This window comes from Anoplopoma fimbria, chromosome 15 (genome assembly GCF_027596085.1).
Source record: "Anoplopoma fimbria isolate UVic2021 breed Golden Eagle Sablefish chromosome 15, Afim_UVic_2022, whole genome shotgun sequence".
NCBI classification, from domain to species: domain Eukaryota; kingdom Metazoa; phylum Chordata; class Actinopteri; order Perciformes; family Anoplopomatidae; genus Anoplopoma; species Anoplopoma fimbria.
The window spans coordinates 20,884,478-20,902,630 of record NC_072463.1 but is presented as its reverse complement, the minus strand read 5'-3'; the positions used below and the strand labels follow the sequence as shown (position 1 = coordinate 20,902,630).

Sequence of the window (18,153 nt, the reverse complement as noted above, 5' to 3'; positions counted from 1 at the left end):
CATTTTGGAAAAGGTCCTCCCCATCATACTAGGGAATGTATTATATATTGTGTGATATTTTCCACAATATATCTAAGTTTCCATACACACAAACACCTTTGTATAGGTATTTTTTTGTTGTTATTCTTGACTCCTATGGATAAAAAACAAGTAATGAACAACTCTTTTCAAGTAACTGGGAAAAGGCCTTAACTTAGGCTTTCATGGATGCTGTTCACTGAGGCATGAGAGGTCAACTGGCCTCAGGTATTTCCTGTGGGGGCACATTGTCTGGCCCATAGTGGGCTTTAGAGGTGGAGGGAACATTAATGTTGGGGTCTCCATTGTCGGCCGTGTCTATCTGGTTGCCCTTGCCGAGGCACTTTATGATGTTCAGGTTCATGCGGGCTGTTTCCATAAAGCTATTTTCTAGCAGCCAGCCGTCAGACTCAGAGTTGAGGTCGCCCTGTCTCAGCCCATTTTCCAGAGAAGTCTGGAGGTAACGAACACCTGTCAACACCGACAGCTAAAACAAGACACACAAATACATTTTATTGACAACATCACACAAAATGTGGACACAAATCGTGTTAATATAGATCACAGAACTAGTTTGGTTGTTTCCTCTATATGGTTCGCTGTAATTTTGTGTCTTATTTGTACTTATGAACTTCACCCTGATAGGTAACTAAGTAAAGGACAATATGAGTCTACTTCAAGTAATACGTACAAAAGTTTCACACTACAGTATGTCTTAAAAGTGTCATTAAAACTTCATATGATAGCATGTCACAAAAAGTCATTCTATTTTATAAAAAAAATGTCCTAGTATATTGTGTCATAAAATAAGTCATAGTAAAGTATGTATTATAAAACTTTCAAAATATGTTATGCCAGGAAAAGGGTAAAAGTACAGTAAGCCGTAAAAAGAGTTATACTATTCTAAGCCATAAAAAAATCATAAAACAAGTCATAGTATCATATATTCTAAAACATGTCATAAAAAGTCAAGTATATGACAAAAAACGTCATAGAGCATTTGCAACGTATGCTATAAAAATGACAAATAAAGTCATAGTATGGCAGCTAAAAACACAATGGATGCAGCATATCAAGTGATGGCTTTTTTTTTTTACACCAAATACTATGTAATCTTCTTCCTTGTCTGACACCTGGCGCGTTTATTACCCACAATGCAACTCAACTGCAGTTTGAAATTGGAGACTCAGGTGTTCTAGTTGGGACACGATGCATAAACGTAGCATTAAGCTAACGAGCAGGCTACAGAAGTCTGACTTTTTCAAACTCAACACAACCCAAATGTGTTTTATATCCAAACTTGTAACAATGCTTTATAAGCTAACGTTGGCCTACGACTTTTCACATATGCAGCAGTAACGTTAAAGTTACCCCACAAGAGGACCTGAAACAGACCTTGAAATGTAATCTACAATAAGTGGAATCCCCTTTAACTACACCAATAGGGCAATATGTTATCAACCTATCTCCTCACCTCAAACAGCCAGGTGATGAGGACCGTGAGGCCAATGGACTGCACTATATGGGTGTAGTACTCCAGCAGCGCCTGACGACACCCTTTCTTCCACAGGTTCAGCTCCTCCGTCTGGTGCTCGTAGTTGAAGTGAGCAGAGTTGTTGGTGATCTGCTGCTGGATGCAGGGCCGAGGGGAATTGATATTGCAGCAGCTGAAGGGGACTCCGTCCATCAGGTACTTCCCTTCTACGTTACTTCTTAATCGGCTGGAAACAGGAAAAAGAAGCTCAGGGTCTGTCTTTACACTTTTTATGCATCAGTGTATCAAAGATTGGACTTGAGAGTATCATTGATTCCAAATTTTTACTTGGGAGGGGATATGTTGTTTTTCTTTTTGCTGAAAAGAGGTTATCTGACTTTTTAGAAGAGCAGTGATGTATCTTATAACATTCACTCATCCCAAATATATTTCTTTTTTGTTTAAGATTATTAAAAATAGATAAAGTAATAGTCACAAATGATGGTTTTAGTGTGTACAGTGGGTCACTACGACAATAATCTTGTCAGTGTTTCCGGCCTTGGTATTTCAGTTAACTAGCTAATGTTAGGACATAATACACATGGATCTTTAAACATATTAGTGGTGAGGTTTTTATCTCCACCAAAAGTTGCACCTGCTTCACTTTAGTCTGCATCAAAACAGAAAGTTTGAACTTAACGCTTTTATCGTGACAATTATTATTCAATAATATGTTATGGTTTAATTATATTACAATATGTTATAACTTATAGTTATAAGGATTAACAAGTTATACCGACACATATTTTGAGATATTATTGGGAGGGTTTTGTGTATTCTGTCCTTTTTTAACTCATCTAAAGTGTGAATTTAATCTTAAATCAGTGTCCTCATTCTGTAGTTTTTACACTTACTCCACCACCTCCTTTTTGGACATATCCAGGTAACGGTTGCTGATCCACTGTATTTGAAACCAGTCTTTATAGCCGTTGTTCCCACAGCAGTGGAACTCTATCTGCAGCATGTCCACCGTTCGCTTCAGGAAGCATCGCCCTGGTGTGTCTGTGTCCTTATAGAACCTGATGGCCTCCGTCAGCCCCAGGTTCAGAGACTCCTCTAGCTCCCCATGCATGCTGTAACACATCAGAGCTCCTACCAGGACGCAGAAGGTGAAGAAGAAGGTGCATACTATGTAGGGCAGCATGATCAGCTTCCAGCGCAAGAACTTGGTGGTGTCCACGCAGTCGTAGCAGATCTTCCCTCCCAGAAAGTTTATGGCACAGGCGATGAGGCCGACAGCAATCAGCATGTTGGGCACGTACTGGATGTCCCTCTCAGCCATCAGCTCTCCTCGCTTGTTGATCTCCACCTTAAGGAAGAGCCCCAGGCTGAACAGGAGGATCCCGGTCAACACTGAGATCCAGTTCAGGATCCACAGCACCTGAGCCAGCTTGTCTCTCTTGTTCTTGGTTAACTTCAGTCTCAGGACCGCCATTGTGTTTATCTCCTGTAAGTTTTCCTCTAAGTCTAAGGGGGATTACTGGTGGGGCACAGGTAGAGCAGGGGAGAGGAACTGGTTATCCTCCAGGGTGTGTGGGGGACCAAGGGGATTGGTTGTACGGTTCTCTGAAGGTCTTCTCATAAGCAGCTTAGCCTCGTAGTCATGATCAAAATCTTGTTGACGCTTCATTATGGTTATTCTATAGATGCAGCAGATCTGTAAGAGTAGTCAAAATATATATATATTCTCACACGACAAAACAATTTCTTTGAATGAAAAACACTGTGACATTTGATCAGTTGTACTCAAACTAAAATAAATCTACTTGAGACTAACAGAAATGTTCAACAATCTGTAATTTGGTTTAAAAAAAACATTTTCTCTTAAGTCCAGTTGTCCTGCCGTGTCTCTCTGGACAAAGCTCCTAAAAATAAAATCTAAGAAATACCTGACATAACAAAACAGAATCCAAGAAGTCCACTGTACCTTAGTTATTTAGGACAGCATTCCCCCTGAACATCTGGCATTATTCTCTTCTCATTCTCTGTTTGTTTTCCTTCAGACATCCTCAGATTTATTCCTGAGAGAGGCGAGTGGTTGTAGTGACACAGATAGTATGAGGGCAGCCACGCAGCATCAGTGAGACTAGTAGCAAAGTCCTGAACCTCCTCCTAATCCGCCTTAATCATTAATCAGCCCTCTGGGTCCGAGAGGGATTTGAACACACCTTCTGCCACCTCCGCAAATCTGACTATCCCAGCACTGTGAAAGTAATGGTGAATTTATAGTAGTAGGAAAAAAGAGTAGACATCCATCTTGACATTCTATTAATTTATGTGCACAGAAAAAAATATATATATATTTTTCGAGTAACAATATTTCAACATGTGCTGCCCCCAGACACATAATCTTAAGAAGTAAATAAAAGGTCATAAAGGGTAAACAAAGGTTGTATAAGCACTGACATGATTACTGAAGGAAAACTGCTACTGTACTTCTATACTGATGCAGAAAACAATTATTTTCATTTTTAAGGAATCCGCAGATAATTTTCTTGGTTAATTGTTTTGTCTGTAAAATGTCAGAAAAATGACCGCTATATTTTTTCACAGCTCCAGTTGATATCTTGAGATGTTTAATTAATTTGATTATGCAAATTATCGTTGCAGCTCTTCCTTCCAGTTTGGTGTGTTTTGTGTCCACAACAAGTGATGTCATAGCAGGTGTAGCCTTAGGGATAGAAAATGCTGAGAAAAAAACTTGCTATTAGATTGACGGAGGTGTGGCCTAAAGAGCCTAATGCCTGAAAGATTCAAGCTGTAGAGAGCAGAGTACTTTTCCTCCCTCTGTCATTTAAGAAGATCATTTTCACCTACTGCTATCCTATCATCCTTCTTGGTCTTAGCTATTCTGTTTCAAATTTTAATTTTAACACACACTTGCACACATTAATACACACTCACAGCCAGACTGCAAATCAGCCAATGAAATGTTAACTGAGAGTGAGATTAGTGGATTAACATGCACCAAAGTAGCTTGTGTAAGAGGAGAACATTACCGTAGCCACCGGGCCAGTCACCTAATCCACAAGGCAGACAGAACGCACAGGACTGACCGCTGTGTGGTCCGAGAGTGAAGCTCAACAGAGCTACTGGAAATCCAAACAAAGTAAGTATTGAGAATTCAACAAATCTTTACAATTTTCTCTATGGAGGCTTCTCAAAATAATGACTTCCACATTCACAATCTGTTCTTGCACAATATGGAAAAATGTCGAAGACAGATTTTCCAGGCTTAAGTGCACAAGCTATTTAAGCACATAAGAACATTATATGAGTTATGCTTAAAACACCTACAGTACTAAGGATGTTTTCATGAATAATCTTTTGTGTCTTTTGCTATGATAAACCAGCATTTTTTTCAGTAATGGTCCCTTGATGCCATCATGTGAACTTCCTTTTTAGGGCATCATGCTGGATACAGAGGGCCAGTGGTCAGAGGCGTTAGCCAGCAACAACATAAAAGCCATCATACACTGGCTGCGGGATTTTACAGCTGAAGGTACATTAGAAGCATTTTACTACCATCAAATTAGTATTCTGTACAATATTTGCAAAACCTTCTTTAATTATTTCAGTGTGTTTCATTAACATTTCATCTCCCATAATACATTCCTGCAGGGGAGGCTGATGTGGAGGAAATCCTACCGACTTTCAGCTGCTGGGTACAGAGGGCATCAGAGTTTGCCAAAAAGGAGTTATTAACACTGTGTAAGAACATGTTCCTAAATCAATCGTGTAAATGTTTGAGTTGCAAAGCTTGGGATCGTTTTCTTACATTTTTATATATCTATATAGATATATTAAGATATATATAAATAAATTGTGTCTTCTCCCAGGTTTCAGCCGTTGCCAGGGCCTGTGGATGTACCTGGACCGTAGCTCTTTCACCAGGGTGCACATGCTGCTCCAGAGACTGAGGAACTTGCTCACTCTCGCCCAGTGGGCAAGAAGGCAGCTTGGTTCAGCCCACTTCTGGCACGGTACACATAAGGAATACAGCATACAGCTGGAATTGCATGATGGTTGGGTTGATATTTGTCAAGGCAGTTGTTGTCCTAACTGTTTGACATGTCAACTACAAATTGTCAAAAATCCAATTCGTTTTTATGTTTGTTTTTTAGGAATGGGGGTCCCATGCGTGGTCTGCAGGAATACATTCGACTACTCAGACATCAGACGTGGCTGCTGGAACCGAGAGCACAAGGCCCTAAAGCAACACATCTGGCTAGGGCGGCTGGTTCAGTGGTGGGGCATTATGGGACTTCTGCCCAAGTACCCTGGTACAGATATAATCACACAGGGTACATTATATTGATGTGATGAGCTGTCATGACACCTCTAAATTGTTTCTTTGTTCTCTCCTGTTGCTGTCAGAAGCTAATGAGGTGAAACACATCTCTCAGATGTGGAAGGAAATGGATCACAGCCATCGGAAAGCTTGTCTCAAGACACCTGGGTAACTCGGATGATTTGACTTGATGGACGAATTACGTGTTTATTTTCCTTCTGATGAAGTTTCTCTTTTTATTTCTTCTCGGTTTTTCCTGTTTTCTTGCATTTGACTAGTTGGGCCGAGGGACAATCGGAAAGATTCAGGTCCTTGATACAGGGTATGCTGACTCAGCTGGAAAGACAACATGGGTGCATTTGGACTTCTGAAGATGGCACAGACCAGTGCTATCCTCCTCCTAATCTGCAGGCCCTGCTAAAGCTTGTGTTGGTGCCTCATATTGACAACACGTCAGTTCAAGCCATTGTATCCATCAAAATACAATATAAGCAAATTCTATGGAAAACACTGTGCATCCCTTTTTCTTCTGTGGTGCTCTGTTCTACTTTATTATAGATAAATACTGTATATGTGATTCAGGTTATTACTTCTTAACCTTATGTATCACAGCTCATGTACTTTGTCCTGGATATGGCGAACTTCCTGCAGTGCAAAGACGACCTCCACCAATCTTTCTGCCACGCTTTCACTATTTCTTCCAGCTTTTCCCACCAAATCAGGGCCTTCTGGATGCTTGATCATGGACACATCAAGGTAAATAACCATAAGCAAAATGTGTTTTATACAATAAGTGAGTGACTGCTGCTGATTTTGATGAAGTCTTTAAAATCAGCACGTGCAAACTGACTGTGATACGAGTGCGACTCAAGAACCAGTCAACCATCCTGTTGATTACATTATTTTCCTTGATTCAGCAGCCATAAAGGTCTGCAGGTGACACTAATGGGCCACTGGAGTAGCGCGTATGATCAATGTAATAACGCTCCACTGCCAATCAGTAATGAATTTACAGTTTACTTCTCTTTTGAAAAAGAGATGCTTTCATGAATGATAAAACAATTGCAAATAGTTTATTTCTTGATAACAACAAGAAGTAGAATAACAGATGGAAAAAAAATCATAGATGTTATGAAACATTTTAAATGTCAGTCAAAAAAAACTTGAATGCTGCTCTTTGTCATGTCATATCCTACCCAGGCCTCCATGGAGTTATTGCTGAGCCCCAGGGCTGCTGCTCCCTGTCTCTCCTGGCAGCATCGCTGCATCATCCACTGTTTGCTATCAAGGAAGCAGCCTCAGTTAGCGTTAAGGTACCTCCACTGGACCAGACCTGCAATAGAGAGCGTTGAGGATGCTAAGCTCTGTGCAGATGTGCTACTTCAAAACAGGTACACTGTGGTACACTAATGACTGGCTTGTCATGTGTTTAATCATCAATAATTGTTTAATTGTGTTTCGTTGATGATGTCTTTGGTCTCCAGTTATGTATCTGAATCCTTGGCTCTGCTGAAGAGAAGCCACGCAAAAAGTGACAACATGGTCATGTACTTTCTCCAGGCTTGTAATGGATCTGGTCTGTGTGAGGCTTTACAGTGCATCTCTGCAGGATACAATGTAAGTGAATGTCTTGTAATGCAGCAAAAACATATACACCAAAGATATCCAGCCGTGAAATGACATTCTTTCCCCTAAAAACATGTCAGGATGAAGGAGACATTGAAAATTGGACTACAAGGCCACAGTTGCCACTGATGATGAAAGGTAAAGCAGATTAATTGAATAGGATATTAAATGGTATAAGAACAAATTAAAGTGTGTTGTATCTAACCATGAGATTTCATTGTATAAGACCCGTCAGCAGGAGGACCACCCTGCCCGCTGTCTGCCAAACTGTATCAGGCTCAGAGAGTCAATGCAGTGTCGCCAGAGGAACTGGTCCAACTAGTCAGAAAGGCTGTGACAGAAGCGAGAAAGCCAGATTCTAAGATAAGGTACTGTGTTTGTAGATGGCATGTGGATAACAGATAGAGTCTTAATGGTCCTTTTCCATGAAAATGTATTTCCTCAGTCTGTACAGAGCATCACATAAACACATTATACACTACAACATTTGGTACATGGAAGAAATCAGATAGCATACATCCACACATGCATACCTATACACAAAGCACCTACAATAGAGATTGAATTATGTTAAAATATGTTCAGCATCCCAAATAACTCAACATATAATTTCTCTGTGTTTTTTATTCCAGTGAGGTGGTGTTGGTGTGGCCGGAGCACAAAGCGAGAAAATCGAACAGCAGAGATATGTTTCTGTCAACCCAGGCTCTCCGTCAACTCACGCCCAGCCCCTCCCCAATGGACAGGGCAGAAGAATCAGAGCAAACGGCACATACAGATGAACCAGAAAAGGAAAAGCCCGTCCATAATGTATGCACTGTCAGTGTCCCTGTGAAAAATAACCACAAAAGAATAGATAATTGATTTTGAGGAATAATGATCCTTGCCATTTACATCTTCTCTTGTCCTAGCAGCAACCGAAGTCACCAGGGCACATTTCTTCTTCTGGGGATCTGAGATCTGAGTCTGTCTCCTCCTTCGTCTCAGCCTCCTGCTTGCCTCTGTTGAGACAGGACCATACTTATGTCTATGAAAGTACATTGACTCTGCAGAGGATCTCCTCTCTCCTCACTGATGGAGAGAACCAAAGTGGGGAAGAGGAGGAGGAGGTAGAAGAAGAGAGCAGAAACCCTTCCTCAGTTGATGCCCTGAAAGATTGCCCTGAGCAGACAATGACACTAGATGGAGCCACAGACTCTATTTTTGTTAGCAACTTGAACAAGGACATTGTGGTACAGCTGGTGCTTTCTGCAGAGGGTAAGCTTTGTGTTTGATTTTATTTGTATACCATTCACAATGATAGGCAGTCATAAGATAAAAAGAAAACTTCAACTATTTATAAACCCTTATTATATCACGCTGAATTGTGGTTTACTGAATGTTCACATCACCGCATGAACTTTTATCTGCAGAGAAAATGGCCTGCTGTAAACGAGAAGAAATCATTCACAGTCCCCCAGATGTCACTGATCTGTGGAGCTCTGCATTGTCACTCAACCAAGAAGAACAATCAAACTGCATCAGGACTGGTCAGCAGGACATATCCCTTCTCACCACAGTGTGTAGCTCCATTTTCCCCACACAGCTTCAGATCTCTGGTTGCTCTCTGACAACAAGCCTATCCTGCAACATCATACCCACCTCTGCTCCGTCTGACACCACCAATGAAAACTCCCTCAAAGCCCATTTAACGATGGACAAACCCTGTGTTCGAAGCACCTCCACCGGGCTCGGCCATTGCAAAATGGGTAGATGGTGGGAACAAGACCTGGAGACCCGCAGAGCTTCCACAGGCCTTCTACCTGCTGCAGAGCCAGGAGCAGCTATCACATCAGGTGAAGCGTTTGTGATGTTTTTATGCCTCCGCGCCAGGGACAGCCGTGGTCCAGGCAAGATGTTTTTAGGTTGTCCCTACGTCCTTCCGTCCTTCCGTCCTATGACACTTTTATTGCTTACTATGTTATGATTATTTGTACAAAATAATATTCTATTACTTTTTTCTTTATCATAACTTTTTTAAAATAACAACTTTATGAAATGGCATACTATACAGTTACATTTTTTAAAATTTGTATGGCATACACAATGACTTTTTCTGTGCCATACTATACTACTACTTTTTTTACAACATTTTTATTGCAAACTGTAAGACTTTTTCGAAGCAGTTTTTTATGACATACTATATTGCCAAAACATGTTATTGTGGCATACTATTATGACATTTTTATGATATTTTATGGTAGCCTACTACACTATGACTTTTTATCAGATGCTATGAAATGTTTGACATTTTTGTGGCATACTATGACTTTTCTATAACATATACTTAAAAAAATATATAGATTTTTTTTGGCCATACAATACTATGACTTTATTTTGATGGAATATAGTATGGAATGTTTATGATTTTTTTTGTGCCATTATCCTATCACTTTTTTTTATGACCTTTTATGACCTTTTTTATTCACCTTATTATGCCCAGCCCATTTTGCCAATAGTATTTGTTCTTCTGGTTAAGCAGTAGTAGCAATGATTCATATTTTGGAACATTCAGCAGCGATTGGATGGTTTTACAGTACCTCATCCATAAAAAAAGTATAGAATAGTATGAAAAAAAAAATGTCATCGTCTAGTATGCCATAAAAATATTTTGTAAAAATGTTGCATTTTTATAGCATACACTATATGCCATGACTTATTTATGATACACTATGCCCTTCATTTTTGTGACATACTATGGCTTTTTTTCATGGCATACTATAAAATGCATTTTTTTTGTACATATTACACTTATTATTAAAATGTATGGCATACTACCACTATGACTCTTTAAGGCTTACTAAACTCTGCAAGTTTTAATGATATTTTTATTGTTTAGTAAACAGACTTTTTCGTTACAATTTATAATGGCATTTTTATGCCATGCTATACTTCAACTTTTTATGACATTTTATTATTTTTTGTAAATAAATTTGTATTTGGAATAGGCTATATTCCAGTAGTATCTGACTGAGTCCAACTGTCTTGCATCTGCCAATAACTCCAACAAAAAAATACCTATGGAAATGATTTGCCTCCAATGAGCCAAATTGTCTCCAACACGTCAAATTCATATTCTTGTACTTTTCCAGATTTTGGGTCCTAAAATAGAATATTTTAATATTTTCCAGGTCATGGAGATAGTTGAGTAGATGACATACTATTGTATTGCTTTTTTTATGGTATACTATACTATGCATATTTTTTATTGTATTTGTTTTGGTACACTATACTATGACATTTTTATGGCTTTCCATACAGTGACATTTTTTTTAAGCCTTTTGTATGGCATAGTATACTATGACTTTTTAATCACATACTATAGTATGGCATTTTGATGTCATACTATTCCTTTACTTCTTTATGGCATACTATACTGTAACTTTTTTACTACCTTTTTTGACATGCTTTATTATGGCATTAATTTACAAATTATATTATGTATTTTTTTGTTTTTTCGACATACTATATTATGGCATACTATACCATGACTTTTTTTATGGCATGATATGCTATGACTTTTTCTATGACGTTTTTTTTGACAAACTATACTAAAGCTATTTTTACATATCAAACCATTACCCTTTTTTTAAAGCATTGTATACTATGGTTTTTTAAATTATATTTTCATCTCATATTATACAATTACTTTTTTTTCTACATACTATACTATTTTTGGACCTCTTTCCATATATTCCATTTATACTTTTCTCTGACTTCATTCAGCATATTATACTTATTAATAATAAGTATAATATGCTGAAAGTTATAGTATCCATAGCATAATAAGTTATTATGCTATGGATACTATAACTTTTTTTGACATGCTATACTATGACTTTTTTTTACTTTTTTTCGACATGCTATACTATGACCTTTTTGGGACTTACTAAATTATGACTTTTTTCGACATGCTATACTATGACTTTTTTTTACTTTTTTCGACATACTATACTATGACTTTTTTTCAACATGATATTCAATGACTTTTTTCCGACATGCTATACTATGACCTTTTTTGACATGCTATACTTTGACTTTGCCTTGGAAAGATATGAAAAAAACCTTAGCAAAACCTATCCCGGACGAGCCCCCAATTTGTTATGACCACATGGCTCAAGCATGGCATAACAAATTGGGAGACACGCAGTGACAAGCTTTTGGTATATTTATTTAACAATAAATAGGCCCTAACAAGGAAATTAAGTATCAGTGTAGATGGCAGCTTAACTATGTGTAATGTGCTATGGACTGGTGTAATGAGAATGTACAACAAAACCAAAATAAAGACGATGAGGTTTGGCAGCAGCTTCAGTCACCCAGCAGCGAGAGCCCCACAGGCTGGATGTCTTCCTCCTTTTATAGGCCAATCAGGCCAATCAGGTCAATCAGTTGCACCTGCTGCAGAAAAGGAAGAGCCAAATGGCCCAAGTAGTAGCGCCTCCCCCACCACACAGGGGAAGGACACCTTCCCTGACCGCCATGGTATACGTTACCAGGGGGACGTAACACCCTCCCCCTTAAAACAGAGGCCCAACATACGTATGTGGCCTCTGTAAACAAGGCTGCGGCAACAAAGAAATTAAACAATATTAATGTCAAAGGGAGGAAAGGCAAAATGCTAAATGGGATCGGTCAGGGAAAACAAATGCCGGGAGCATGTGTGCTACGGTAGTCAACATAGCAGGTTTAACCTCCTGAACCACATCCGCTCCTGGCACAGATATACGGGCATAGTAAGCTTTCAGCAAGTTCACATGACACAGTTGTGTTGACTTTTTACGGTCTGGAGTATCAACCAGATAGTTCTGTTCAGAGACCTGTCGGACCACGGTGTACGGTCCAGTGAACTTGGCCTGGAATGGCGAACCAAGGATAGGCAGCAATGCCAACACCTGGTCTCCAGGACAGAACACTCGAGGCTCTGTTCTGCGGTCATAGTACCGCTTCATCTTACTCTGGACGGCTGTCAGATGATCACCCGCCATCTTAACCGCCAGATGTAGTCTACTTTTTTTAACTTTTTTCGACATACTATACTATGACTTTTTTCCGACATGCTTTACTTTGACTTTTTTTCAACATGATATTCTATGACTTTTTTCCGACATGCTATATTATGACTATTTTCGACATGCTATACTTTGACTTTTTTTCAACATGATATTCTATGACTTTTTTCCGACACTATATTATGCTATTTTACATGCTATTATGACTTTTTTGTATTAAATTTTTCGACATGCTATACTATGCTTTTTATACTAAATTATGACTTTTTTCGACATGCTATACTATGACTTTTTTTACTTTTTTCGACATGCTATACTATGACTTCTTTTAAACTTTTTTCGACATGCTAAATTATGATTTATTCCGACATGCTATATTATGACTATTTTCAACATGCTATACTATGACTTTTTTCGACATGCTATACTATGACTTTTTCCGACATGCTATACTATAACTTTCTTTGTATTACATTTTTTGACATGCTATCCTATGGCTTTTTTTTTTACGTTTTTCAACATGCTATACTATGACTTTTTTTCTAACATGCTAAACTATGACTTTTTTTTTCTTTTTGGGACATACTAAATTATGACCTTTTTCGACATGCTATACTATGACCTTTTTTTTTCTTTTTTTGGGACATACTAAATTATGACTTTTTCCGACATGCTATACTAAGACATTTCGGGATATACTAAATTATGACTTTTTTCCGACATGCTGTACTATGAATATTTTCGACATGCTATACTATGACTTTTTTTTAACTTTTTTCGACATGCTATACTATGACTTTTTTTTAACTTTTTTCGACATGCTATAATATGACCTTTTTGGGACATACTAAATTATGACTTTTTTCGACATGCTATACTTTGACTTTTTGGGACTTACTAAATTCTAACTTTTTTGACATGCTATACTATGACTTTTTTTTACTTTTTTCGACATGCTATACTTTGACTTTTTTTCAACATGATATTCTATGACTTTTTTCCGACATGCTATACTATGACCTTTTTTGACATGCTATACTTTGAGGTTTTTTTGACAAACTATACTAAAGCTATTTTTACATATCAAACCATTATGACTTTTTTTTTAAAGCATTTATACTATGTTTTTTAATTATATTTATGACATATTATTTTTTCTACATGCTATATTATTTTTGACTATTTTCCATTTATATATTCTATGACTTTTTTCAGACATGCTATATTATTTTTGACATGTATACTATGACTTTTTTGGGACATTTTATGACTTTTTTTGACATGCTATACTACTTTCTTTGACTTTTTCGACATGCTATTTTCTTTTTGGGACAAACTAAATTATGAATTTTTTCGACATGCTATACTATGACTTTTTTTGAACTTTTTTCGACATGCTATACTATGACTTTTTTTTAACTTTTTTCGACATGCTAAATTATGATTTATTCCAACATGCTATATTATGACTATTTTCGACATGCTATACTATGACTTTTTTCCGACATGCTATATTATGACTAAACTTTTTTTATGCTATACTATAACTTTCTTTGTATTACATTTTTTTACATGCTATCCTATGGCTTTTTTTTTTACGTTTTTCAACATGCTATACTATGACTTTTTTTCTATTTTTTTTGACATGCTAAACTATGACCTTTTTGTTTTCTTTTTGGGACATACTAAATTATGACTTTTTTCGACATGCTATACTATGACTTTTTTTTTCTTTTCATTTCGGGATATACTAAATTATGACTTTTTTCCGACATGCTATACTATGAATATTTTCGACATGCTATTCTATGACCTTTTTTAACTTTTTCGACATGCTATACTATGACCTTTTTGGGACATACTAAATTATGACTTTTTTCGACATGCTATACTATGACCTTTTTGGGACTTACTAAATTATGACTTTTTTCGACATGCTATACTATGACCTTTTTGGGACTTACTAAATTCTAACTTTTTTTGACATGCTATACTATGACTTTTTTTTACTTTTTTCGACATGCTATACTATGACTTTTTTTCAACATGATATTCAATGACTTTTTTCCGACATGCTATACTATGACCTTTTTTGACATGCTATACTTTGAGGTTTTTTTGACAAACTATACTAAAGCTATTTTTACATATCAAACCATTACCCTTTTTTTTAAAGCATTGTATACTATGGTTTTTTAATTATATTTTTCATCTCATATTATACAATTTCTTTTTTTTCTACATTCTATACTATTTTTGGACCTCTTTCCATATATTCCATTTATACTTTTCTCTGACTTCATTCAGCATATTATACTTATTGTGCTATGTATACTATGAATTTTTTCGACATGCTATACTAAGGCTTTTTTTTTCTTTTCATTTCGGGATATACTAAATTATGACTTTTTTCGACATGCTATACTATGACTTTTTTTTACTTTTTTCCGACATGCTATACTATGACTTTTTTTACACTTTTTTCGACATGCTATACTATGACTTTTTTTACTTTTTTCGACATGCTATACTATGACCTTTTTGGGACATACTAAATTATGACTTTTTTCGACATGCTATACTATGACTTTTTTTGACATGCTATATTATGACTTTTTACAACTGCTGATGGCATACTATTCTCAACCTTTAATTACCTTTTCCTTACACTATACTTTTGTTAATTACTTTTTTCGAAATGCTATTTGATGACTTTGTATAACATAAGATGAAGGTCATATGACTTTCTTTCTGACATGCTCATGAGATTTTTATGACATCTGACATATTATACCATGGCATTTTCATGGTAATTTTTTATGGCATACTATACTCTTGACTTTTATGACATAATATACTTTTACATTTTTATGGCATAGTATACTACAATTTTTTTCATGATATTTTAAATGACATACTATACCATGTTCTTTTATGACATACAATACAATGACATTTTTATGACATTTTTCACGACATAACGACTTTTAATGTCATGGTATACTACAAATTTTCTATTACATACTATACAATGACATTTTCTTGGCAATTTCTATTGCTTCTTTATTATGACTTTTTCATTAACAATTTTAAGGCATACTATACTATGTCTTTTTAATAACTTTTTATGACAAACTATACTATGACATTTTATCCCATTTTTAATGACATACTATACGCCGACATTTGATAGCATATTATACATGACATTTTCATTATAATTACATTTTTATGACATTTCTTTGCCAAATTATACTATGACTTTTGCATCACATTTTTATGTCATACTATACTGTTACATTATATTTCCCTATTACCTTTTTGTGACATACTATACTTTGATATTTAGTTTGACATACTATCCTGTTACATTTTCGTGACATACTATACTGTTACTTTTTATGGCATACTATACTACTTCTTTATGTAGCATTTCTATATGGCATACTTAATTATGACATTTTAATTATATTTTTTTACATTCCTTACTATGACATTTTTTGGCAAACTATACTACCACTTTGTATTACATTTGAAGAACATTTTGTTTTGGGCCATCTTATATGGCATACTATTCTATGTTTTCGGGTGGTCCGTCTGTCCATCCCTCCCATTCTCCTGAAAGAGATTCCTAAGGATTGCCACAAGAGAAAATCTTAACATTTTCCACAAACTTCCACTTTGACTCAAGGATCAACTGGTTAGATTTTGTTGGTAAAAGGTTATTTTGACCTCACAAAATAGGAGCTTTATCCACAACTCAAGAATTGATATGCATTTTTTTTTGCACACCACACTATAAGTGTATAATCGACATCGAAGCCTTCATCGAATCAAGGACACTTGAAGTGCGGAACTTACGCCCTTGGCCCAATTTGTCGTTGCTGATTTGTTCCCATCGCAAGTTTGTCTCCCAAGATATCGTATCCCTTTATTTTAAAATCTCACTACTTTATGTCTCAGATTCCAATTTATACATGTGTGTTTTCTTTTGAATATATTTTTAATGAGCACTGTTGGAGGGAACCTGAGAGCTAAGATTTCCATTGCCTTCGACTGCCTCTCTGTAATTGTGGAGATGAAAAATAATCTTTTATGACATACTATCCCATAACATTTCTTTACGACGAGTTACTGAACTATGACTTTTATGACATACTAGGCTATGACATATTTTGCGATTTTTCTTTTTTATTACGTGCTATATTATTATGACAACAACAACAACAACAACACGCAACATTGCCAGGAAAGCAAGACTGCTCTTCTTCCTCCTCAGGCTGAGGAGGCTCAACATTGACTCCAGGATATTCTGCAACTTCTACAGGTGCCACGTCAAGAGCATCCCGATCGGCTACATCACTGCCTGGTATGGCAATTGCATCCAAGTTAATCGTGAGGAGCTACGGAGGGTAGTGAAAATGGCTCAGCACATCACAGGCACTGAGTTGCCATCAGTGGAGGACTTCTACACACATGGGTCTAGGAAGAAGGATAATCAGGATAAACAGGATAAACAGGATAATCACAGACCCCAATTACCCCGGCCACCAACAATTTGGCCTACTGCCGCGGCATTCAGTCCTTTATCACCTAAGCGAAAGTTCAGCCAGGAGGTCTTTCCACTCTCATTCATCTATTCTCTCTGTCTCTTTTCTCTCTTCTGCTTCATGAAGATGGGCGTTCACTCTGAAACTAACCAATCAGATTCTACAACAATCTCTCTAAGCCAATCACATCATTGCTGTCAAATTAAAAAAATGTATATCTTCTCTGCTGCTCTCAGTTATAATTTCAGTACGAACTGATGCGACTCTTCTCGACCCCATTCACATCCGGTCTCCATCATATCCAGTGCCCAGTCCTGCTCCTCATCTCCTCACCTCATCAACAGCGGCTCCCTTCACCAGCACCAACAATATCAGGACTCCAGGAGGGAACATTCCTGATCCAACCACAGAATCGCTACTCGCTTTGATTCAATACAATGGAGTCTAATCTTCATTATTCATCTTAGCATGCACATGTAATAAATTCTTTCACTCAAATTGAAGTCTTGCCTGATTAAAATACACTTACTTATTGTTTTACTAACTGTTTACCCTTCTGATATGTATTTTCATTACTTGTCATTACACATGTACATTTACTATATCCCTGATTTAAGACATGTTTATGATATACTTTATCACTTTTTTTATTTCATAGTATACAATGACATTTTTTAAAACATTTGTATGAAATGCTATAAGATAAAAAAAATGACATACTTAGCAGGACTATCACTTTTTTTTATCACATTCTATACTATAAGATTTCTCGACATTAAATGACATACTATATTATCTATTTGTTGACATACTCTACTATGACATTGTTATGATATATTTCTGACATATTATCCTATTGCATTTTGACATGGGATATTGTAGTACAATGTTTTTTATGGCATACTATACTATGACTTCCTTATTACATTATTATGGTATAGTATTATATTTTATAGCATCCTATTCTATGGCCAGTTTTATTAAAATGTTCATGTCATGTTATACTTTAGACATTTTTCTATATACTATACCATGACCTCTTCTTTGACTTCATTCAACATACAATATATAATAATAATAATA

General features: G+C 36.6%; 2 protein-coding genes across 2 annotated transcripts; one reads left to right on the top strand and one right to left on the bottom strand.

Moving 5' to 3' along the window:
* Positions 1-232: 232 nt before the first annotated feature.
* On the bottom strand, positions 233-2,987 carry LOC129103025 (photoreceptor outer segment membrane glycoprotein 2-like). The gene is made up of 3 exons (XM_054613269.1): positions 2,407-2,987; positions 1,493-1,739; positions 233-505 (listed from the first exon to the last, which is right to left on the bottom strand). Exons 1-3 carry the CDS (start codon positions 2,985-2,987, stop codon positions 233-235), a joined length of 1,101 nt encoding a protein of 366 aa, XP_054469244.1.
* Positions 2,988-4,963: 1,976 nt separating this feature from the next.
* LOC129103024 (uncharacterized) lies at positions 4,964-16,940 on the top strand. The gene is made up of 15 exons (XM_054613268.1): positions 4,964-5,054; positions 5,174-5,263; positions 5,392-5,535; positions 5,677-5,835; positions 5,930-6,011; positions 6,122-6,311; positions 6,456-6,599; positions 7,044-7,234; positions 7,328-7,460; positions 7,550-7,607; positions 7,696-7,837; positions 8,102-8,279; positions 8,384-8,726; positions 8,882-9,304; positions 16,848-16,940. The coding sequence occupies exons 1-15, from the start codon at positions 4,964-4,966 to the stop codon at positions 16,934-16,936; spliced, it is 2,457 nt and encodes an 818-aa protein (XP_054469243.1). The 3' UTR covers positions 16,937-16,940.
* Positions 16,941-18,153: the final 1,213 nt, after the last annotated feature.